This window comes from Podarcis vaucheri (genome assembly GCF_965113315.1).
Source record: "Podarcis vaucheri genome assembly, chromosome: 9".
In the NCBI taxonomy this organism is placed as follows: domain Eukaryota; kingdom Metazoa; phylum Chordata; class Lepidosauria; order Squamata; family Lacertidae; genus Podarcis; species Podarcis vaucheri.
In genome coordinates, this window is record NC_138767.1 from 44,647,431 (window position 1) to 44,671,751 (window position 24,321).

Consider the following 24,321-nt stretch of genomic DNA (forward strand, 5'->3'; position numbering starts at 1 on the left):
TACAGGTCGCTCCCCGTGGGTGGCCGCCAACTGAAGACCTCCGAGTCTTCCCCCTCGCGGTCGTCGACGTTGACTTGTTGCTCTCCCATCTCTGTACCGCCGTGCTCGAACCCGAGGTCCTCCCCGAACACGTCCATGTCAGTCTCTGCGTCGGTCGCTCGACCTGGCATCTCCAGCCACTTCCTGCGCCATTGCTCCTCTGGTCGATCGTCCCACCAATACGAGTTGCCTGATGCCGAACCTGCCGGTGAACCTTCTGGGGAACGGGTGCTCCGTGCGGGTTCCCCTTCTGAGTCGAATCCATGGAACGTGCTGGAAGAAAGTGTGGGTGTGAACAACCAGTCGTCGAAGAAGCTCGCTGGCATGGGTTTGTGTGGGAAGAGGGCATGAAACTCGTCCTTGAGCAGGGGTTCCTCCAAAGCGTAGTCTGGTACCCAGCTATTGGCGCTGGCCCGGGTGCCCTCTCTGGCTAATAGGTATTCGACTCCCTCTTCCCCCCATCTGGAGTCCAAAATCTCCGTGACCTCGTTGATGTGGTCCTGGTGCTTCACCTCCCGCGTCTCCGTCCGTTCCCGGAGCGGACTTGGCGCCGTCCCTGGCTCCTGGAACCTGTGAGGTGCCTTGTAGGGAGTGAGCACCGACCTGTGGAACACCGGATGCATTCTGGAACCCTCCGGCAGCGCCAGTCGGAAGGCTACCGGGTTGATCTGCGCTTCGACTTGGTACGGACCGATCTGCTTGTGCCCCAACTTCTTCTTGGCAAGCGACCTGGTCGGCACTGCGTGGGCTGCCAACCAGACCCAGTCTCCCACTTGGATCACTTCGCCAACCCGCCTGTGCTTGTCAGCTTGCACCTTGTAGGCGTGCTTAGCTAGCTCCAGCTGCCGTCTGAGTTGATCGTGGACCGCCTGCAGCTCTGACGCGAACGCGTCCGCCGTCTGTGGTTCTCCTTCCCCCGCTCTCTCCAGTCCCGGGAAGGTTCTGGGATTCCTCCCATTGTTGGCAAAGAACGGCGTCACTCCTGTGGACACGTGCTTCGTGTTGTTGTAAGCGAACTCGGCTAGCGGCAGGTAATCCACCCACGTCGCAGGCTGTTGATTGGCATAGCATCTCAGGTACTGCTGCATGATGGCATTGACCCTCTCTGCTTGCCCGTTGGTCTGCGGGTGTCTTGCTGATGCCAGATTGACCTTGACATTTAGAAAACCCATCAGCTTCTGCCAGAAAGACGAGATGAACTGGCGTCCGCGGTCGGACAGGATAGACCGTGGCAGGCCATGCACTTTGAACACGTGATCTATGAACAGTTTGGCGGTTTGTTCCGCCGTGGCCACCTTCGCACACGGAATGAAATGTGCCATCTTGGTGAACAAGTCCACCACCACTAGCACAGCTGTCTTGCCTCTCGAGCTGGGTAAATCCGTCACAAAGTCCAGGGCCACCCTCTCCCACGGTTCAAACGGTGTTTGCAGCGGTTCTAACAGTCCCGCCGGTGGTCTGTGTACCGGCTTGGCCCTCTGGCAGGTGTCGCACCTCGCGACGTAGTCCGCGACCTCTCCTCTCAGCCTGGGCCACCAGAAGTCTCTCGCGACTAATTCCATCGTTTTCTCTGTGCCAAAGTGACCGGCCGTGGGTGCGTCGTGCAACTGTTGCAGTACCTTGGCGCGAAGGTCGTCTCCTGGTACATAGACAGCCCCTTTGCGTAGGAGCAAGCCGTCCCGCACCTGGAACTCGTCCGTGGTGGCCGTGCCTCTGATCAGTTCCGCCATCTTGTCTTGCGCGAATGAGTCGTCCCGCAATGCACGTCGCACCGCATCCAGGTCTACTGTAGCTGAGGCACACGCCCACGCCGTCGGTGCGAAGATGTGCATGGCCGCCGCTGGCGTCACCTCTTCTAGGTATTGCGGTTTTCGGGACAGTGCATCCGCCATGATGTTGGTGTCGCCTGGGACGTACTCTATTCGGAAATTGAAGTCAGCAAAGAACTCCGCCCAACGTATCTGCCTCTGGTTCAGGAACTGAGCCGTGCGCCAGTGCTCCAGATTCTTGTGGTCCGTGCAGACCTGCACCGTGTGCTTGGCGCCGATTAGGAAGTGCCTCCACGCCTTGAAAGCTGCATGAATGGCCAGCAACTCCCTGTCCCAGATGGTGTAGTTCTGCTCCGACTTGCTGAGCTTTCTGGAGTAGAACGCTCCCGGCCGCCACACCCCCTGCGGGTCTCGCTGCAGCAGGACAGCTCCCACAGCTCTGTCTGACGCGTCTGTCTCTACCCTCAACGGTTTACTGGGGTCGATATGCAGCAGTTGCTTCTCCGATGCGAAGAGATGCTTGAGCGCTTGAAAGGACTGTTCCGCCTGCTCCGTCCAGATGAATTTCTTTTTTTTGGAGCTGAGCGTGTCCGTAATTGCTGCCGTCTGCATCGCGAACCCCTTGATAAACTTGCGATAGAAGTTGGCGAAGCCGACAAACCGCTGGACCTCCTTCCGGTTGCGCGGGCTTTTCCAATCCAATACCGCACGAACCTTGGTGCTGTCCATGGCAAGCCCCTTGTCCGACAACTTGTATCCCAGGAAATCCACCTCCGTCGTGTCGAACTGGCACTTCTCCAGCTTGGCGTACAGTCTATGTTGTTGCAACCTGCTGAGCACCTCCCTCACGTCTCGGTCGTGAGCTTGCTGCGAGTCAGAGAAAATCAGGATGTCATCCAGGAAGCAGACGCATGTCTTGTAGAGGAGTCCCTCCAACACGTGATGCATAAAAGCTTGAAAACAGTGAGAGCCATTTTGTAATCCAAAGGGCATAACTCTGTATTCGTAGGTGCCCAGCGGTGTGAACATGGCCGTCTTCCACTCATCGCCCTCCCGCATGCGGATGAGATTGTACGCCCCTCGCAGGTCCAACTTGGTGAACACGCGTCCCTTGCGCACCGTCGCGAGGAGGTCGTCAATCCTGGGCATGGGGTAATCAGACGGTTTGGTCATCTGGTTCAAAAGGCGGTAGTCCACAACTAGTCTTTTTTGGGGCGTGTCTTTCTTTTTCACGAAGAAAACGGGACTGCCCCCCACTGCCTTGGACTCTCTGATGAAGCCACGCTCCAGATTATGCTCGATGAACTGTTTGAGTTCCTGCATTTCATCTTCAGACATGGAGTATAGCCGCCCCTTCGGCAGCGTCGCCCCCGGTAGGAGGTCAATCTTGCAGTCATATGGCCGGTGAGGGGGTAGCTTGTCCGCCTCCTTCTCGCAGAAGACCTCCAAAAAGCTCGCGTATTTGTGGGGGACCGCTTGCAACGTTCCCAACTGCAGTTGTGATTCCTCCTCCTCTCCCTCCCGTCGGGGCAGGATGCAGTGTTCTGCGCAATAAGAGGAGCCGAAGATCAGTTGTCTCTGGTACCAAGCCAGTGTCGGACTGTGCCTGTCCAGCCAACTCATGCCCAACACAATGGGCGTGTCCGACAGTTGGGTGACATTAAAACTGATGACTTCCCTGTGGTTGCCAAGGCGCATCACCATCGGTGGCGTCTGCTTCACCACCTGCCCCCCTAGCAACTCTCTGCCATCCACTGTGACGACTTGCAGGGGCAGAGTGGCAGGCAATAGCTGTATAGCGTGCTGCTCCACAAAGCTCTGCGCTATAAAGTCTGCGTTGCTTCCAGAATCCACAGAAAGCGGCACTTCGATAGTGACGCCGTCGGGTAGCTGGAGAGATGCTGTGAGCTGCACTACTGGTTTGGGTGGGAGGGGATCCGTGGGTTGCAAGATTGCTGGGGACTGCTTCACAGATGCGTCTGGCTGGGCCCCAGTGCCTCCGTCTCCAGCCAGACATCGTCGTTTCCCTGCTGTGGTTCTCCTTGCTGCGTTGCTGCAGTCACCATTGCTGAGGCTGCAGTGTGCTTGTGGAGCCTCCGGGGACACTCCTTCGCCAAATGGCCTGGATCCTCGCAGATGTAACACTTCCTGTTCCCTCTAGGAGGCTTCGCTTTCACTGCTGCCGGTGCTAGGGCTCTGGCTGCTGACTGAGCCCTTGCACCTCCAACCTCCATCGGTTCCCCTCCCCCTCCTGGCGGAGGTGTGGATTGCGCACGCGCTGCTTCCCTCGGAACGAAAGAGAAACTTCTCGCTGCTTCGCGCCCTCCACGTCCTTCATCTCTGCACCATGGACGTTCTTCCAGCCTCACCCCCACAGTCAGCGCCCTTTGGACCACCTCCTGCGTGCTTCGGGGCCTCTCCCCCCTTGCAATTTCATCCTTAACCGCAGAACTTAGACCCTCCCAGAAGAGGTCTCTGACAGGAGGCGAATCCCGATCCCATTCTAAAGCACTGACCAGCGCAAAAAATCGGGCGTGATACTGCCGGACGCTCGCCCTCCCTTGTTTTAGTCCATGAATCTCCCGTCTGGCAAGATCCACATCAATAGTAGACAAAAAACACGCATCCATCGCTTTGATAAAGGCATCTGCATTCTGAAGCGCCGGATCTTTATCCCTCCACAAATTGCGCAGCCAGGCTTTGGCATCCCCATGCAAATGGGACAATATGAACCCCACCTTCTCTTCCTCATCTCTAAAGTCTTTTGCCAGCAGTTGCAGTGCGCACATTACGTCTGCTCTAAAATTAGGGTACTGTTGCAAAGTCCCATCGAAGTGAGCCACAAGCCCTCCTGCTCTCCGTGCCAATCCCACGCCCTCCGGTCTGGGTCCCGGTTGCCCTTGCTTAACAAGCATTTCAAACCTGGCGTGTAGGTCTCTGTAGGCGGCTGTAGTCTCCTCCTCCCGTTTCTTGGAAGCCAATACCTCTGAGGACAACTGGGTCACTGCCTCTTGCAGCGCGGAGATCCTCTGTTCTTCCGTCATCTTGCTAACCTTTGTGAGCTCGCTTACAGACACCCCTCTTCCTCCCCTAGCGGCTTCTGCTCCCGCTGCGAGGTTTCAGGTTTCTGAAGCTTTTAGAGAGACGGGTCTTACTGTCAGAGCTGCTACCAGGTCCCAGCTCACATAGGACCACGCCACACAGCGTCCACTTTAAAAGAGTCTTTATTGAGTTACAGGTTTCATTTCCGAACTGCAGCGTGCAGCTCTACACCTTCTGCTCTAGGTCGGCGAAGACCCGTCTGAGTCCCCGCCTCTTGCACACCAGCTTAATACCCTAGCCTTGCTCCACCTCCTTCGCCTCTCCCTACGTCTCTGGGTCCTTCTGCCCCCCTGGGCCTCCTCCCTTCTACTCTCCTCTGACGCTGACCCCCCTGATCCTTCTGCCTCCTTGCGGCGGGCTTTAGGACCTGGCTCACTCTCCGGGCTGCTTACTGCTCCAGCTTCCGCTGCATTTGAACTTGGCGCGCGCGCCCAACTCTCTACTTTCCTCTTAACCGTTGCCTCGCTCTCTGAGGAGGGCGTGACCACCCCTGACTCGTGCCCTCCCTCCTGCTGACAGCCTCCGGAACCCGATGCCTGGCTACCTTCCTCCCTGCTGCTCTCAGTCTGGAGCGTGGGTCCCGACTTCCAGCTGCTGCCGCCCTCAGTTATGAGCGTGGGTCCCGACTTCCAGCTGCTGCTCTCTGAATCTCCTCTGTTCCCTTCCTCCTGGGGTGTCCCCCCGGATCCCCCCCTTGCTCTGCTCACTGGGGCTCCCTTTTGGGAGTCCTCTGACTCACTGCTTAGGCTTGGAGATCTCGGGTCGTCATCATCACTCATTCTCCCTTCGGCTTCCTCCCCCTCGCTCTCTGTTTCCACCCTTCTCTGCGTCTCTGCTTCTGAACCCCTGACAGTATCGTATAAAAGGCACCTCATCTATGCATCTAGAGCTAAGAGGAAGAGCTTCCAGGCTAGATGATGGAGTTGCATTCATGCGCCAACATCCCTCATTTTAGAAACATGTGGTGTGATCCTAAACATGTTTACTCAGAAACAGGGCTACGAGTTTAGCGAATTTTATCAGCATGATGAATCCGTTCAAATATATTGGTCAGCTAAAAAGGTTCCCCTAACTTACTGACCAGCAGGTTTAAATAATAATAATAATAATTTTGATGTTGTTGTTGTTAATTTATTTAATTTGTTATTCACCTAATAGCCTCTCTGCAATTTACAGCCAGGTTTTAAAACATGCATTTGTAAAAACAAAAGCCACCAAAAGTTAAACAGTTGATCAGAACATAAAATGAACACCAGATTCCAAATGGGATGGGGGCTTTATCAGCAACCTAGACTGGTAGCAATAGAAATCTTGGCTTAGCTGGGTCATATTCTTGAAGCTACCAGCATGAGTTTGACCAAACTGCGGGAGGCAGTGGAAGACAGGAGTGCCTGGCGTGCTCTGGTCCATGGGGTCACGAAGAGTCGGACATGACTAAACGACTAAACAACAACAACTGCCTAGGTGGGGAGAAAAGTCTTAATCTGGTGCCAAAAATATGTCAATGTCAGTTCTAGGACAGCGTGTCACAGTCTGGAGATCTGGGGATATCAGGGAGGAACAAAGGACCAGTCCCTCTCTACTGCTGCCACCCTCCAAAGCTTTCTCAGACAGGGCAAACAGAGAAGGGGCTCAGAGGACACTCATATAGTTCAGGTAGAGTTTTCTTAACAACAACAATTTGCACAACAAAATTGATAAAATGGATGACAGAATTTACTAATAAAACAGCAGATGACAAGCACCATCTTAGACAGGGAAGGGGAATCTGTGTTCCTGCAGATTTTCCTGGATTCTGGCTCCAACACCCATCCCTGGGCTGAGACAGATTAGAGTTGTCGTCTAGCAATATCTGAAGAGCCAGTGGCCCAATGCTCAGGGATGGGTGTTGGAGCCGGAATCCACGAAAATCTGCAGGAACACAGATTCCCCTTCGCTGTCTAAGATGGTGCTTGTCATCTGCTGTTTTTATTAGCAAATTAGTATATTAGTAAATTAGTAAATATGAAGCATCTATATATTAGAAGAGGTATTCCCTTCTGTGTGACAGAGAAGAGGAAATGCGTCTTCTCAATAATGCTTGCTGCAACAATACATGTATCATCATCTAAAAATGAATAGTGCATATTAGTCCCTTATTTTTTTCTCCTATGCAAATTTATGCATATTGAATAATCAATCAATTAAAACTCATTTTGGGCTTTTTCCACATTTGCACATTATTTAGCTGCTAATACACTTCCCATCTATTTAAATAAGATGGGGCTGCCCACACCTGCACATATCGGAATTTGTATATGAGGTGCAGCTTCAGTTCTTCCTGTTCATGCCTGTAGCTGTTTTGTGCTTGTCCCTGCCTTCCAATTTGTTGATACTGTTATGCCAGTTAAGTACTGACAGGGCCTGTGTGCAGGTAGCTGCATGAGCCTTGTTTTCAATAAACATTTCCCCACCCCACCCAAGAAGTGTGCAAAAGAAAATTGGTTCGTTCCGTTTTCTGATTTTGTGCAAAAGAAAGAAAGGAAAACAGCCTTTGCGGAGCACACTGGAAATAGTTACAAGAACAGCCAGAAAAGAAATGAAAGCAATGAAGAAGTACTGGGCATGGAAAGGGGAGTAGCACAAAGTGGCAATCGCTCTAATCAACCGAAATCACAAAAACAAATAATAATACGTGATCCTGAGTGGAGTGGTTTGGAAAGGAATTTGCATTATTCCAGTATCAGGTGAGCCTGAATTTACAGGCGGAAGCATTAAGATGGGCATTGTTCAAGGGTAAACCATCATGTGGACAACACAAATTACAGTGGTGCCTCGCAAGACGAAAAGAATCCGTTCCGCGAGTCTCTTCGTCTTGCGGTTTTTTCGTCTTGCGAAGCAAGCCCATTAGCGGCTTAGCGGCTTAGCGCTATTAGCGGCTTAGCGGTTTTAGCGGATCAGCTGTTAAGCGGCTTAGCGGATCAGCTGTTAAGTGGCTTAGCGGCTTAGGATCAGCTGTTAAGCGGCTTAGCGGCTTAGGATCAGCTGATAAGCGGCTTAGCGGCTTGGGATCAGCTGATTAGCGGCTTAGCGGCTTGGGAAAAAGGGGGGGAGGAAAAAACCCCCGCAGGAACTTGCAAGACATTTTCGTCTTGCGAAGCAAGCCCATAGGAAATTCGTTTTGCGAAGCATCTCCAAAATGGAAAACCCTTTCGTCTAGCGGGTTTTCCGTCTTGCGAGGCATTTGTCTTGCGGGGCACCACTGTAAATGTGAATGCAAACAGCTGCAAACACACAGAAAACTGGTGTGGAAAAGCCCATGGTTAATCAGTTAAGATTTCTTTAATTGGAAAACTATCCTCCTTCTAGGCCCCATGGAGTAAGTTACTTCCTAGCTAAGTGTGATTAGTTTTGCAGCCTTACACACGACCCCAATCTCCACAGAAGTCCAAGATTCCAGGGGACCAAGCGCTTACACAGGACCTGTGTTTCCTTTGGAAATGAGGCAGAGTGGAGAGGGTAGTTCATTTACACATATATACAACCTGAGTCCAAGCTGGAGGGAGGCAGCATTGGATTTAAACAGACACCTGCCATTTCTTTGCCTCTCTCTCCAGCCCACTGCTTACTAATTCTGTTGAATAACTCTACAACACTCCACCGCACGAAGCTTCTGCCCACATTACTCCTAACTCTCTATTCTATCCCTGGCTTTTTGCAACACAGGCAGAGGAGACGTCCCACTCGCTTTGATCCTGTGTTGTGCTATATTACCCCCAGGCTGCCATCTCAAAGGGGATGCGTCTGACTTAATTAACACTTAATTTATGTTGATTCCCTTGGATTAGCATTGTCTAGCACACAGCCTAATCACAGGGGTTAGGCCTAATGCACACACAGAATCTGGCTATTTCTTGCTAACACCCCCAAGCCTTTGTTACATTTTAATGCTGCTGGTACCAGGAATTCAGGAAAAACTTAAACTTTGGTATCAGGCTGCATAGGTGCCACCCTAAACACACTAATAGTGCAGCAACAACAACGGTGCAATCCTATGCATGCCAGTCTCTTTTACTTCAGTGGGGCTTGCTGTCAGATAAGAGGGAATGGAACTGCCTCTTTGGAATGCATTCCTGTACCAGTTAACTGAGAGTTAGCCCCATTGAACCCCATTGTTCCCAGTAGAACAGGATTGCACTGTTAAGTAAGGAAAGGTATGGTTAAGATCATGCTGGTGTTTCATATTCACACCCTGCCTTCTTTCCCATCTATCAAAACTTTCCAAAGTTGATTGCCCTGAACAGAGGCTGGACTGCCGGGCAAGAGCCTATTCCTGAAAGGGAATCTTGATAACCCTTTCTGACCCAGACACAGGCAAATCCTCACATCATAACGCAGGGGTGCCAACTTGGGGGCAATATTGGGGGGCATAATCGATCACGAGATGCACACATGCACACCATTTGAATGGCAATGTCCATTGATGGGGGTGGAGGGGCTCAAATATTTTATGAGGGGGAGAAGGGACCTTGGCCCCTAGGAGCTGGCTCCTATGTCAAAACATAGCTCAAGGGGATCACAGTCACTGACCAAACTTCAACCCTTTCTGCTTCATTAAACAGGCAAAAAAAGCAGGAGGTGTAGACAGAAAACTTACATGGACCCCAATATAGCCTGATCCAGAAACCAGTTAAGCCAAAGGACGTAGGATGGGGAGCTGAAGAACTGGCTTCTATGCATGGCAAACTTTTGGACTCAGTGAGACTTGGTTCCAAATAAACACACACACCCCACTCCCTACTCTTAAACACTTAGAAAAAATATCTGTTGAAATCTTCTGAATACATTTATACTATTGTTGATGGGAGAGGCCTATTATTATTAAGTTTTCTGCCTTCACATATTGAGGATGAGATGTCAGGTTGCAAACAATGTATCCTTCCATTGGAATATGCTCATTAAACTCAATGGGAGAAAATATACATAGGATGAGACTAAACATAGTCAAGTGCATCGGCCAGAACGCTCTGTATGTGTGTGTCTATGTGTGAGTTTTGAGGGAAGGCAGAGAATGCAAGACTTCCAATTTTCCTCTTCAGCCCTGAAGCTCCCACATTAAGTCAACATCTCCCCCAACCCCCTCTCTCACGCCTTGCATGGCTCCTGAATCCTGGGAAGCTAAAACAGCACCCTTAAGAGGGAGGAGGGGGATGGGATCCGCCTGCTGTGTGTGGACGCAACCAAGGGAGGTTAGGGAAGTAGGATCTAAACCGGCTTCAATCCGATTCATCCTCACGACCAGTCTGTGGAGTGCAGCAGACGTCAGGCCGTCTTCCTCCAGTTGTCTTCCATTGTTTGAGCCTCTCTGCTTTCATGCAACAAAAGCCCCCACTTAACATGGGGAGAACCCTCCACCAACGACGGACCCCCTCGTGGGAATTGAGGAGACGTGGCTAGTTCATTCCATCTGCTCTAATTCCATCTGCGCTTGCGCTTTTCCTGCGGAGGAGACCTGAGCCTCCTCTATGTCTTGGTTCTGAGAAAACGGGGGTCATTTATTTGCCACGATCGCCTTCCCTTCTGATACAACATTACCCACAATGCTGTCCTCCCCGCCCCCCGGGTCTCCTGGAGACCTCGTGCGCTCCTGAGCCGACCGGCTGTAACTTGACACCCAGCCCGTCCCATCCCACCGCGTCTCTCCAATCGGACCCTCCAGTCCGGATCTGCCCTAAACAGTAACTACAGGCGACTCCCTGCAGCCAAAGCTGCTGCGCCTGCCGAAGGTTCCTAAGGGTCAAGGTTCAGCGGGGTATTTACTGCCCCTTCCGTATGCTCTCTGGCTTGGAGAAGGCTGGGGAACCTCCAAATGTCTCCAACGCCCATCACCCCTGACCACTGGGGATGCTGGCCGGCGAGGAGGGCAGGCGGAGCCCCATCGCATCTGAAGGGCTACACAGGCTTCCCACTGCTGTCCTTTTCGACGGAAAGAGCGGCCACACACCAGAGTCCCACTTCCCTTCCGCGGGTTACCCGAACCCGAAAAGACTCCCACTTCCAGCGGAGGCTGGATGGCCATCTGTCATGGATGCTTTAGTTGAGATTCCTGCTTTGCAATGGGCTGGGGGACCCCAATCCCCTACAATTCCCCTCCTTTCCTCCCTGTATACCAGCTTCTTCCCCGTGTTTACATTCCTCCTGGCTAGGAGAGCCAGGCGTGCGGATGAAAGGGGCCAGGGATCGCGCGCCTAGGTCCTTCTGCGAAGCGCTCCGCGCCTCTGCCTGCCCTTTCGCCCTTCGCCGTTGCTGGCAGATTCTCCCCAGTTTTTCGGCATCGGCTGGCTTGAAGACCTACAGAACAGCTCTCGGTTCTACTCACAGCTTCTTTCCTCTCTCTTCCAGCAAAAAGAAAAAGCCCCCTTCTCCCCCTCTCCCTCCCCCTCTCCCCGATCTTTTCGGAAGTTTTGGTGGCTTGAGATGCGCCCCTTACAAGATGCCCAACAGGCGCGTCCGACGGCGCTGCCTCGGATCGGCTCGACAAACTACGCTCGAAGCGGTTCTCTTCCCATTACTGCCAAGCCCGGGTCTAGCACGTGTCAGATTGGGGAGATCGCTCGTTTCGCGGGCACGGTCATTCCGTCCAATGTGCAAATGGAAACAGGTAAACGCCTTTAGGGGGTGGGGAGAGATCCGCTCGCTTTTTTAAAAAAAGGATAATAACAGCCACAAAAGAGTCTCTCACCTGCATTCTTCCTTTCTTCCAAGCACCATCCTAAGTGTTGAAGCGAGAGGATAAGAGACGGCTGACTTGGGAAGCGAAGGCAAAAGAAGGACAGACCCGCTGGCATTTGCCCACCGCGGATCCCGAAGATTGGGTGAGCGGAGCAGGAGGCGTCCCCCTTAAAGCTGAACTCCACCTTATTCTCCCACTATCACATGACGGTGTGCGGTGCGGGATGTGAAGATCCCAGCACACGCGCCTCACCTTTCAGCTGCACATCTGGAGGTGGGTTGCCTAGTAATTCCGAAATAAATGTAATTAAGTATGGAAACTGCAGGGAAGGAGGGGGAGGAAAGGGGCTGGGAAGAGCTCTCGGGTGTGGGAGACAGTTTCTGAAATGCTTCTGCAATCCGGATTTTTGTCGGCGTGGTGGTTTGCGAGGCTGCGCCACCTCGTGGCCAAAGCCCGTCGGTGCCGAACCCTTCTCTGTGGATGGGGTTATGTAAAACGATCATTAGCGGGAGTGGACGCTGGGATGTGATTTCATGTGCAACCCCCCCCCCCCAAAAAAAAAACAACAACCCTCGGCTTTTTCGAATGAGAAAATTCGACTAATGGAGAGGCCCAAAGGTGTGTGTGTGTATAAAAAATCTATTAGTTAAATGGAAAACACAAAGAAGATGAGCTATCACTTCTGAAATCAACTAACAGAGCAATACATTAGTCCAGAACTGGAGATAGGTCATTGTTATGCTGGCAGAACAGGGTACCACATCCAATGTGTGCCCTGCCCAGGATGGCAGGGAGAAATTAGCATAAAATACAAAAGTGATGTGTCTGGGGAAATGACAGACACAGCCTCCTGGCATCTCTGGAAACTCTGGAAACTGCAGCCCACCAATCCAAAGCTGTGCTGGGTCCAGTGATGCCACTCCCCCACAGAGGCAGCCAATGAACTCAGCACAATTGGGACACACCCATTGCACCCCATCACCACCACAAAATGACGACATGGAACCCCCTACTCTGTTAAGCCATGGTGATGTAGCTAGCAACCACTCCATTGCCATCAGTCCCCAGGCATGCTCTCAGGCAGGGCTTTGAGTCCACATGTGTTCCTTACTGTGGCATTCGCCCGTTCTTTTTAAAATGTCTGTACGGGGGAGAGAAAGAATTAATAGGTAGACCAATAGAAAAGCCAGAGGCAGAGCCTACTTGTTTATAAAAGGGCTTAGCCCAAGGTTTGGGTTGGTTGGTTGGTTGGTTGGGAAAGGCAGTTGGGAAAGCAGTTGGCAGACAGTTGGAATTAGAGAGACAGTTAGTGCAGTTGGTTCTTGTGTGAGGGGAGGTAGAAGAGTTAGAGACAGGATAAACTAAGACTAAGAAGGTAAAGAGAAACGATGTTTTGAATGCAGTTAAAGTTTATTTGTGTTTGCAATAAACTACACTCTTCTTCGTTAACTTAAGAACCTGACTGAGACTAAGTGATTTACCGGGGAGGAACTGGTTGGTGGCAGTGGATTAGTGGTCAATAGTCCGTGAGACGACTGGGGGCTCCGTACGAACGCCACACTTACAACTACTGTTTTTCAGCAAACACACACAAAGGAAGAAAGAGAGTCCACATGACATAGTATCTGTATAGCTCCCTGGGCAGACCCACATGCCAGCAGACACATTGGACAAGAGTGCAAGACCCACCCAGGGTGGGGCTAGGAGACACAGCAAGTGCAGCCACAGAACATATGAAAAGCCTGCTCGATCAGGCCAGTGGCCCATCGAGGCCAGCATCCTGTTCTCACAGCAGCCAACCAGATTCCTGTGAGAAAACAAAAGCAGAAGTGCACTCTCCCTGTGCTTTCCTGGAATTCAAAAGCGTACTACCTCCAGCCATGGAACAGAAGCAACATCCAGCGGCTCATTGCATAGGGCAGAAGAGGGGAGCCTAATGAGGTCCTTGTGTTTTGATGGCCTTCCTAGTTAGCCTCTGAGGCTAAATGGTGGCTCAGTATCACTTTCCAAGGAATACAGAGAAATATATCACAGAGTAAATAACTGTATGTGGTTTACAAAAATTCATTGACAGTAATGTACCAAAAAGGAACCATCCATGGGAAACTATATGGAGCCCACCCGGGAACTCAAACAGGAGTGTGCCATGACAGAACAGTTGAGAGAAGAGGATGTTGCTGAATCTTGGGCGCCAGAAGGGGAGGAGCTTTTGGCCCTGCAGGAAAATGAGCCTTTGGATTTGACAAATGAACTTGGAAAAAACCAGATTTGGAAAGATAAAGTTTGGATTGATTTGGAAATGGGGGGTTGGACTGACCCCCCTATGCAGAGATGTTTGGACTTTCTGAGTCTGGCAGTGGGCCGTCAGATGTTTGGAGCTATGGGGGCTCCCAATTTTGGAGGGAATTTGAAACATGTCTTAAAATACCACATGGAGTCTAGTCTGGACTGTGGGAAAGGGGCTGATTTGTTGAAAGGGGTCAAAAACACTACCAAGCTGGAGTTCCCACGAGTGAAAGGAAAATATGAAGAAGAGCTGCAGAAGGGGCATGGAAGAGACTTGAAGGCCTTGGATATAAGATCACCAGGTTAATGTGCCAGACTAATGGGATAAAAAGGACTGTCAAACCCGGGACCAGGAGGAAGGGACGCTGGAAGAAGATTGGATTGTTCTTATTTCTTTTTTTATCATTAGGAATGTTTTATAAAATTGATGAATGTTAGAAAAATGTTGAAATGAAATTACTTGGCTCTTGTAAAAATGCTTAAAGAATTAGGTAAAAAGGTAATGTTATGAGAAGTTGGTAAAAATAAGATTTAAGTTTTAAGGTTTTTTATAAGATAAGATGAAAATAGAGTAAGGTAATGTAATGACATAATACTATGAATTATGGAAAGGATTTGCTGTGACAACTATTAATCAAGATACAAGAAAAGGGAGGAGGAGGAGGTCATAGAAAGAAGGTAATGAAAGTGGAGAATTTGAATGAAAGATTGAATTGTTTTTAACTATTTTTATTTTGTATTTTTATTTTGTTTGTAATACTTTGAAAATTTTAATAAATATCTTTTAAAAAACAAACAAAAAGGAACCATCCAGTGGTTGAGCAGTGAATTGCCAGTGTGGTGCAGTGGTTAAGAGCTGTAGACTCATAATCTGGTGAACTGGGTTCGTGTCTCCGCTCCTCCACATGCAGCTGCTGGGTGACCTTGGGCTAGTCACACTTCTTTGAAGTCTCTCAGCCCCACTCACCTCACAGAGTGTTTGTTGTGGGGGAGGAAGGGAAAGGAGAATGTTAGCCGCTTTGAGACTCCTTCGGGTAGTGATAAAGCAGGATATCAAATCCAAACACCACTTCTTCTTTTTGGCCCAACCAGAAGAAGATTCATGAAACAGAGATTGAAATCTCATTGTCAGAGTTCTGTTACAATTGCACCAGCAACAAGTATACACATCGAGAATTATTCTCTTGGACTCATTGCAGGAATATTTGGAATGCTTTTTTTTTCCTTTTTTTTTAGCCTTGATTGCAGGCTTTGCCGGCTTCTTGCCACACCCAGACATCCTGGATACTTCTTATTACAGCAGACAACTACAAAGACAAGAGTTTTCTATTTGGAATGTTTGACTTTGATATATTGAATTGTGTGTGTCACTATGATTTTGGCATTGTAGATATCATTTAAAACTCTTAAGTATTAGGTGGTGTTGATTACTGTCAATGAATTTTTGTAAACCACATACAGAACTATTTAGTTTGTGATACGCTCTGGTGGCAGCAGCAGCCATCCTGCTTGTGCTCCCTGAGAGGTCTGCTCCCTCGTGGTACAGGGCATCTCAGTGAGCAGGGAAAGGAGGGACTGCATCCCCTGCCCACCTCCTTCTGAGACCCATCCTGAGGCAGGCAGCTGATGCTGGATCATATTCGGGTCTGCCCATTGTGGTTGCAGCCCATGTGATAGGGCAGAGCCATGCAGCCACCCTCTGGACACCAGTAGCTCTGCACCTTGGTCACAGCATACAGCTGTATGTATATTGAGCCCATTTCATTGAACTTGTGTGCAGAACTCCCCAGGCCAGGCTTAGCAAAGCGAAAAGAGCAGAAGTTTGATGCCCGTGGATGTGACTGTTGTGATTGGTGCAGAAAGGTGGTTTTTGGCTGCCAAAGTTAAAATGTAAGAGAAATATTGATTTTTGACACCCACGAAAAACAGAATAGATCCTGCATATTGGTGGCTCACGCTTCAGAAGCTGCGAGTCCAAGGCCCCCCATTCATTTTTTTTAAAGAAAGAAAACAAAAAGAAATCCGCCTGAGAGCACCTTGTATTTTAGCTGTTGTGGCAGGCTCCAAGCCAAGGGCCAGCTTGTCATTTCAAATTGCCGGATGAATGCCGTGAATAATTATCAGTCATACTCCCAACAGACTCAGGATACTAAACAGATACACATCTCAGTGCTCCTGGAAGAAGACTATTGATTAAACAATAACTGGCAAAGGAAAGAAAATGTCAGATTGACTGCTGCGTTTAACCCAGATGCAGTACGTGGAGAGCATATCCATAAGGCCTAGGGTGGTCAGGTGAGGGTGTTTCACTAGCCCAGCTTTTTCATACTGGCATATTAAGCCAAACTCATTTTATTTTCTAAAGTCCCCCCTTTGCTTCTGGTTGCCCTGTTTAGACTGCATGCAGTTGCTTCTGAGGCGGGTTTGGGATAACTGAAGCAGGAGTAGTCAATGTGGTGCCTTCCCAATGTTTCTGGACTACACCTCCCATCATCGCTGCCCTTTGGCCATACCAGCTGGGGCTGATGGGAGTTCTAGCCCAATAACCCCTTGAGGGTAACCACACAGACTACCACTGAACTAAAGCCTAATATCTTGATTTAACTTTAGTATCTCACTGATATCGAGCAAGGGGTGATCATTGTGCACCTAAAAACTCATTGGTGCTCCTAGACATGGTTTGGCTCCTGGATGTTCAGTTCCAACTGCAACTCTGAGCATTTCTCCATAGCCTTGTTTGTGCACCAGCTGCATCCTTCTCTGGAGAAGGAAGATCTTGCTATTGCCAGCCATGCTTTAGTCCTGTCCAGGTTCAGCTTCTGTCACAAATTCTAAACCTTAAAAACAGGTGGTGCAGAGTGTCTTGGCCAAATTTCTTTTGGGTTCCCTTTATAGCTGAGGTGGGAAACTCAGGCTCATGGGCCAAAAGCCCCAACTCCAGGCCAGCCCCCTCACTGGCCTTGGTTCACACCCTCACCCTCCTTGAGTGAGAAGGTGTCCTTGATCTCTGATAATGACTGTTGTTTGTTCGGATGGAGGACAGAGAGTGTGTATATGCAGAAGCTATGAATGCAGAAGTACAAAGGTGTCCTGGCTCCCAGTTTCAGACTCAGCATTTGGACTCTTGGCTCGAGTATGATGCTTGTTCCAAAATTCACTACAGTGCCCCAACATAGTTCATGTTACAAAGTCAGAAGGCACAGCAGAGCATTAAGGTACATGGCCAGGTGTAAGCTAAGATGCTGTCCAAACAACTGCCATGTCCCATAAGCTCTCCTTTTGCAGAGTGGGGAGGACATGGTCATTTGTGTGGTTGTCCCCAACCTCAAGACTGGGCAAGCAAGTGGGTGCTCCTTCAAGCAGGCTGAGTGTGCAAACTGTGTTCATGCCACTGAGGCTGCCTTCATTGCCTTGGAGATAGAGGTGGGGCTAGCTTGCCGCCCGATTTATCCATAGGCACCTCTCCTGAGAAGAATGGTTCTTTGCTAACAAGGGGTGGCTGTGGAGTCAAGTTAGCTGGTTGGGATGCAGTATGCAAAGTATCCATTGACACCTGGACCAGTTGCTGTCCTAACCATCCACTGGACTCCTTACCTGGGTCCTGATCATTGCCTCCCAACCTGCTGGGTCTCCTCCCAAGTCTCCCATTTCCTCCCACTCCTCCTCCCCATCTGACCACTCACAGCAAGCAGTGCCAACTCACCCATGAGGTGGACTGAAGCAGCCGCCTGGGGCAGCAGAATCTCATGGGACGGCACCCCCATGAGCGCTCTGCTCCTCCCCCCCCCAACTCACCAAATGATAATTAAGTTGCTGTGCAGACAAATCCCCTGCATGTTTTCTCCAAAGTAGGTTTCAGTTAGTTCCATGGGACTTACTCCCAAGTTAGTGTGCACAACATTGCAGCTTTAATTAAACTGGGCTTTGAAATCCTGCCCAAAAGTGCCAAGTTCGTAATAAAATCAGCATCCAACAATCTATAATTAGGAAGGCAAAACGGATCAAGAATGTATTGCTCTTTTCTAGGCATTAAGGAACATTGAATTAGCCTTGTAATTAATGTCTACCATGCATTTTAAAACTTCATACTTTTATAACTCCCAGCCCTTCTCAAACAGATTCCTGCCTATTGATGTGTCCGCTTCAGTGGAAAATTGTAATCTGAAGGTTTATTGAGTGAAGCACACTAATGGTTTTGCGCTTTCCCTGTGGGGCGGGGGGAATATATTGAAAAATTAAACAGTTGAAAACTTAATCCAGTTGCATCCATATTTTTATTTAAAACCAAAAACCTCTCAGTAGCTGCTGTTGTGAAATATAAACTCCCAATATTTGCATATAGGATAGGGGGTAGATTTGCATTGCATAATGACAAACACTGCAATCCTCTACTCACCCGAGAATAGGATTCACTTCAGATTAGACCTGGTTAAGTCTAAGAGTGCAATCCTATACACATCTACTCAGCAGCAAATCCCACAGAGTTCAATAGGGCTTACTCCCAAGTTAAGTGGGCATAGTATTGCATGTCTCATGGACTTCAGAGAGATGCACAGAACTTCCAGGAGTGACATTTGAAGACTGCAAAATAGTGTGATGGAACCCTTTGCGATGGCTATCACAAAGAATTTATAAAATGTTTCACCTGAAGAGCCCAGCTCTGTGTGTGCCTCTGTGCTAACTATACACCAAGCCGAGGGGACGCAAAATTGAGAAGATCCACAATTGAGAAAGTCCATGTGGAGGCACCAAATTTTGGGCTCACTCTGGGCGCCATATTACCAAAGTCCACCCCGGGGAGTGAGCTGTGGAGAAAGAGGAGGTCAGAGCAGAGTGAATCTGAGCAGCACTGGAAGCTGGTTGGTGAGCACAGCAGAGGAGCAGAACCCCCCTAATATAGCAGATGACAGAGATTTGTTCAGCGCAAGCACACAACACCACTATTCCATCATCCAAGCTGCTTCCCTATTAATTTCTGGGCACAAAATGTTTGTTTTCATCCATAGAAGTCCCTTCAAGTCTACACACAGTTCTTCTATCATGACTTTAAAGCTTTAATGGCTGTACCCTTTGAACACTGTATTCAAGCAGCAAGAAGGTGAGAGCTGTTCTTGGTGGAAGCTGCGAAGCTTCTTCCCCACAGAAATGAGACTCAGATTACTTTTGGGAATGCTGCAACACTTTCTTATTTGGGCTGCCGGGGTAGGATTCAACACCCAGTTGTGATTTAATGGACTAGGAAAACGGGTCTTGAAATCCCTGTTCAGCCATCTCGCTCACTGCATGACTTAAGCTGACACAGGCGTTCTCTGTCAGCCTAACAGACTGCCCTTTGGCTGCTGTGGTGATAAACAAACTTGTGTATATCACCCTGACCTCCTTTGGTAATAATAATTTTAAAAAGTAAGTGTGACCTGAAACAAACATTGCAGTGTGGAGTGCTTCTGTTCAGGGTTCCAGCCAGCCAGCTATACCTTCATCCAAGACACTCTAATCCATCCCGGATAGCTCAATTGGTTAGAGTGCGATGCTGATAATGCCAAGATTGTGGGTTCGATCCCAAATGGGACAGCTGCATTATTCCTGCATTGCAGGCGATTGAACTAGATCCTCAGGGTCCCTTCTAACTCTACAATTCTATGATTTCTTTCATTTCTGTGATCTCTTGCCTGGTTTTTTGTTTCCCACCCACCCCAACAGTCAGCCAGCATTCACAGCGACTCAACACACTCAGCCTTCATTGGGTTATCCTCTCTACCTGTTACTTTTAACTATTTCCCCCTAAGTGCCTTTTTTGTACTTTGCCATTCACCCAAGTCTCCTGACAATTCACTTTTCCACTTTGCCACCATTTTGGCTACATAACGCCTGCATCTGCACTCTCGTTTGAACAATAGAAATAAAGAGACAGATAAATTAAATGTCTTGGGTTTAGCAAACATGAACTAATATTCATTGGCTTTATGATAATGCATTCTGCAGTTTAATTCAGAGTTTTATCTTACTGATTTGAGTAGAAGTTTCAGCAGTATTAAGTGTCCTCTTGTCCTTCAGGTAGACCAGGAAAAAATCTAGCAATAAAAAGAAATAGATTGACTTTTTTTTATTAAAAAAAAAAAGTTACGACGTTAGGGTGCAACACTGTACACTTACATGCAGGTAAGCTCTATTGAGCAGTTCCCAAGCTGTCGTCCACAAGCATCATCTGGGTGGGCTGTGGATTTCAGGTTGAAGACACAAGTTGACACATTCATCATATTAAATATTCCTATTGATTTTAATTCATAGAATCATAGTTGAAATGGACCCAAGGGTTATCTAGTCCAGCCCCCTGCAATACAGGAATTAATAATTGCATTTTATTGCTTCTTTTTATTTCTGACATTGTATTCCATTGTATTGCAATAAAAGCAATATAGAATCATAGAATCATAGAGTTGGAAGAGACCACAAGGGCCATCGAGTCCAACCCCCTGCCAAGCAGGAAACACCATCAGAGCACTCCTGACATATGGATGTCAAGCCTCTGCTTAAAGACCTCCAAAGTAGGAGACTCCACCACACTCCTTGGCAGCAAATTCCACTGTCGAACAGCTCTTACTGTCAGGAAGTTCTTCCTAATGTTTAGGTGGAATCTTCTTTCTTGTAGTTTGGATCCATTACTCCATGTCCGCTTCTCTGGAGCAGCAGAAAACAACCTTTCTCCCTCCTCTATGTGACATCCTTTTATATATTTGAACATGGCTATCATATCACCCCTTAACCTCCTCTTCTCCAGGCTAAACATGCCCAGCTCCCTTATAATAAAATACAATGTATAATAAATAATTGAAGCAATAAAATGCAATTAAAAAACCATACAGTATTTAGCACAGCACATTATAATTGCTACAATACGCAGAGAGATCCTAAGGTAGTCCACTTTATACCCTTAGCAATTTGCAAGTGGTCTGGGGAAAGAATGGGAACCATGTTCTCTTGAGCACAGATGGACTTACTCCAGAGTAAACTTACATAGATTGTGTTGTAAAAGTTGGGAGACCCATACAGTATGTTCAGAAGGTATCTTATGTACCCAGCACTTTCCTAAACAGACAAAGAGACGGTGCTTTTAAACAGAAGTCACACCACACATCTAAAGCACACTTATACCGCATTACATGGCAGGCTAGAGTCTGAAACAAAGATGTGCTCTCCCAAGCTCACATTCCCAACATGTTTGGACTCCTGTCTCAGTGACTTCTCTGCTGGCTTGGTCATGTCCACAGAATGGGAGATGGCAGGATCCCCAAGGATGTGCTCTACAGGGAGATGGCTTCAGTCCCCAGGCCTGTTGGCAGACAAACTCTGTGTTAATAAGATGCCTGCAAACATGGCATGAAGGCTGGCAACATCAACCCCACCATGTGGGAATCCCTTGCTGGCGACTGCAGTGCAATCCATAGCAGTGACCGGAGGAGGAATGACTGCTGCTAGGAGCACAGAGAGAAGAAACACCATGCTGCATTTGCAGCAGCACAACTAGATCACTTCATCTGCCCCAGCTGCAACAAAACATGTCCCTCCTGTATCAGTGTCTACAGCAGGTGCTGCAACCTTCTAACAAATTACATTCTTCCATTGTCTTCCAAAACAGATGGATGCCAACCAACCAACCAACCAATGAACACCACTTTAAAAGTCATGGCTTCCCCCAATTAATCCAGAGAACTATAGTTTGTTACAAGTACTGGGAATCTTAAGGAGCCCTCTATTCCCCTCACAGATCTACAACCCCCAAAGGTTCTTGGGAAGAATAAGTCATAAACCACCATGAGAACAATAGATATGTTCTCAGGATTCTTTGGAGAGAAGCCACGGCTGTTGATGTGCTATCATAGTGCTTTAAATGTAAGGTATGGATGTGGCCACATCCCACACTTCAGAACAAGCACTGCTTCTGTTCCTTTGGCTGTGGTATAAAAGTCGCAAATGTTCCACTGAGCAACTTCTAACTTCACAGAAAGAAACGGCAGAGCTGTCACAGAACGTATAATCTAAAGTTCAGGCTAAGTTCAGCATGAAATATTCAGAAGTCCCTAAAACAGCCCCTTGACAGGGGTGTAACCGAGCATTTTTGCACTTCTCTAAAAGAACCCCTTTCAATAAAGCTTTTTCCACACTCCTGCCTTGACGTCTCCTGTAATAATGATGTGACCTTTTGTTTCAGCAGAACTTCAGGAAAGTGTGATTCTTTAATGGCTTGCATTGATGGGATGGGGGAATAAAGACTATAGTCATCGCCATGGCTTTACTTCAGCCAGAAGAAATGCAAGAACATAACATGAGCCCTGCTGGATCAAGCTGTTATAAAATTAGTTAACCCATTTAGCATTTGATAGAATGTATAGAATTTAGCATTGAATAAAAATGGATGTCAGGGACGCGGGTGGCGCTGTGGGTTAAACCACAGAGCCTAGGACTTGCCGATCAGAAGGTCGGCAGTTCGAATCCCTGTGGCGGGGTGAGCTCCCGTTGTTCAGTCCCAGCTCCTGCCAACCTAGCAGTTCAAAAGCATATCAAAGTGCAAGTAGATAAATAGGTATCAATCCGGCGGGAAGGTAAACGGCGTTTCCGTGTGCTGCACTGGTTCGCCAGAAGTGGCTTAGTCATGCTGGCCACATGACCTGGAAGCTGTACGTTGGCTCCCTTGGCCAATAAAGTGAGATGAGCGCCGCAACCCCTGAGTCGGTCAAGACTGGACCTAATGGTCAGGGGTCCCTTTACCTTTACCTTTAAAAATGTATGTACTTTTGTAATCCCTGCATCTACACTCTATACTGGAACCTATGCATCAATGTTCTAATTTCTATGCCGTGTAGACTTCTCAGCCCCGAACCTCCTATCTTTCTAAGTGCTGTTTGCATAGTTTAGGAATGGAATGTTAATGTGAAATTACCTTGAATCCTTCCAGGCATAGGAAACTATAGAAATTGTAGGTTGTGGACTTTTTGAGGGTCTGGATGTCAAGAAAAAGGACAATAAGTGAGTAAAATGTTAAATCCTAAGATGCCAAGGGGCACCCAAGATGGAATGAGCTAACGAAGCCAAGCAAGACAGTTTTAGCTCCCTGACCTGTGACCTGCCCTTTCATGCATACATTCTATGAGCGAAAAACCCTATAAAAGCTGTGTTAAAATGTGTCTCAAACACAGTTCTCCTAACTGGTGGTTCTCTGAACTACTGGTTTGAGTAACTGTTCCTATTGCAATAGCTTATCTCTCAATAAACTGGGTCCCTAGTGGATGCTGAGCTCATCTCTCTCTCTTGGCTGTGTTTTTCTTTAAATGTCATTCCCTCACCTGGGCATGAACTATTGAGAGCTGGTTTAGAAGTAAATTCTTACCGCAAGGCCAAAGACCATATAGTCCAGAATCCTATTCCCAAAGTGTTCAACCAGATATGCCCATGAGAAGCCCAGAAGCAGAGCCTGAGGGTAACAGCACTCTCACCACCTGTGATTCCCAACTCATATGCAGAGGCATACTGCCTCTGACAGTGGTAGTAAAACACAAACAAGTGGGACTTGGATTTTAGTTTCTTCCCTTTTGAGCAAGCCCCCTGATCTTCTGACCCTTTGAAACCTTATTTTATTTTTTCAGCTTTCTTTACAGAGCATCTGTCACATTGCAAAGTGCAGTGTTGCTGAGATTCTGGCCATCTGAATCTATGAAAAATGTTTCAGTACAGAATGCTCCTGTTGCAGATACTTCATTTCATTCCCTTTCTCGCATTCCTTCACCCTGCATTCTGCAGCCACTGAGCATGCTCATTCCTCATTGGACTGTTTTTGGGGTTGATGCCCAGAATTCTCTTCTAACCCTCCCACCCTCCTTTTGTATTTCAACAAACTTTGGGAGTTTCGCCAAGCCTCTGGATCCCTCCTTCTTGTGTGGGGATGATTACCACTTTGGCTACCAAAGGACCACCACTCTGAGATAAGAATGAGAATACCTTGGTTCTCAAATTTAATTCATTCCAGGAGTCCGTTTGACTCCCAGAACCATTTGAAAACCAAGGTGTGGCTTCCTATTGGCTGCAGGAGCTTCCTGCACTCAAAGCTGCAGAAACCACATTGGACATTAGGCTTCCAAAAAATGTTTGCAAACCAGAACACTTCCTTCCGGGTTTGCGGCGTTCAGGAGCCGATTTGTTTGGGAGCCAAGCCATTCGACAACCAAAGTACAATTGTACATACATTCTAAATGTTTTAAATGTTTAAAATAAACACCATAATAAATAAAAAGAGCATTTCTTTTGAATGCTTTCTTATGCAAGAGCTCTTGAAGCCCACTCCTTATGTGAACCCTGACAAAGTATGCATTTCCCTTTGTTATTGCACCACTGCTTTCATCCATCCATAAATCAGAAGTT

The 24,321-nt window shown here is 48.3% G+C and overlaps 1 protein-coding gene and 1 long non-coding RNA gene across 3 annotated transcripts in view; one reads left to right on the forward strand and one right to left on the reverse strand.

Annotated features, from left to right (window-relative positions):
• NPY1R (neuropeptide Y receptor Y1) overlaps positions 1-11,737 on the reverse strand; it is a gene marked incomplete at its 5' end in the record, with an annotated part of 23,820 nt that extends 12,083 nt beyond the window's left edge. Inside the window, one exon of one of the 2 annotated variants that reach the window (XM_082237254.1) lies at positions 11,632-11,737. In XM_082237254.1, coding sequence (XP_082093380.1) covers positions 11,632-11,737 — 106 coding nt within the window. The remainder of the gene's footprint in view (positions 1-11,631) is intronic. The other variant, XM_082237255.1, reaches the window with a different exon arrangement.
• Positions 10,596-22,357, forward strand: LOC309540451. Its single transcript, XR_014223300.1, has 3 exons — positions 10,596-11,550; positions 11,655-11,895; positions 22,121-22,357. It is a non-coding gene; the product is annotated as an uncharacterized lncRNA (long non-coding RNA).
• Positions 22,358-24,321: the final 1,964 nt, after the last annotated feature.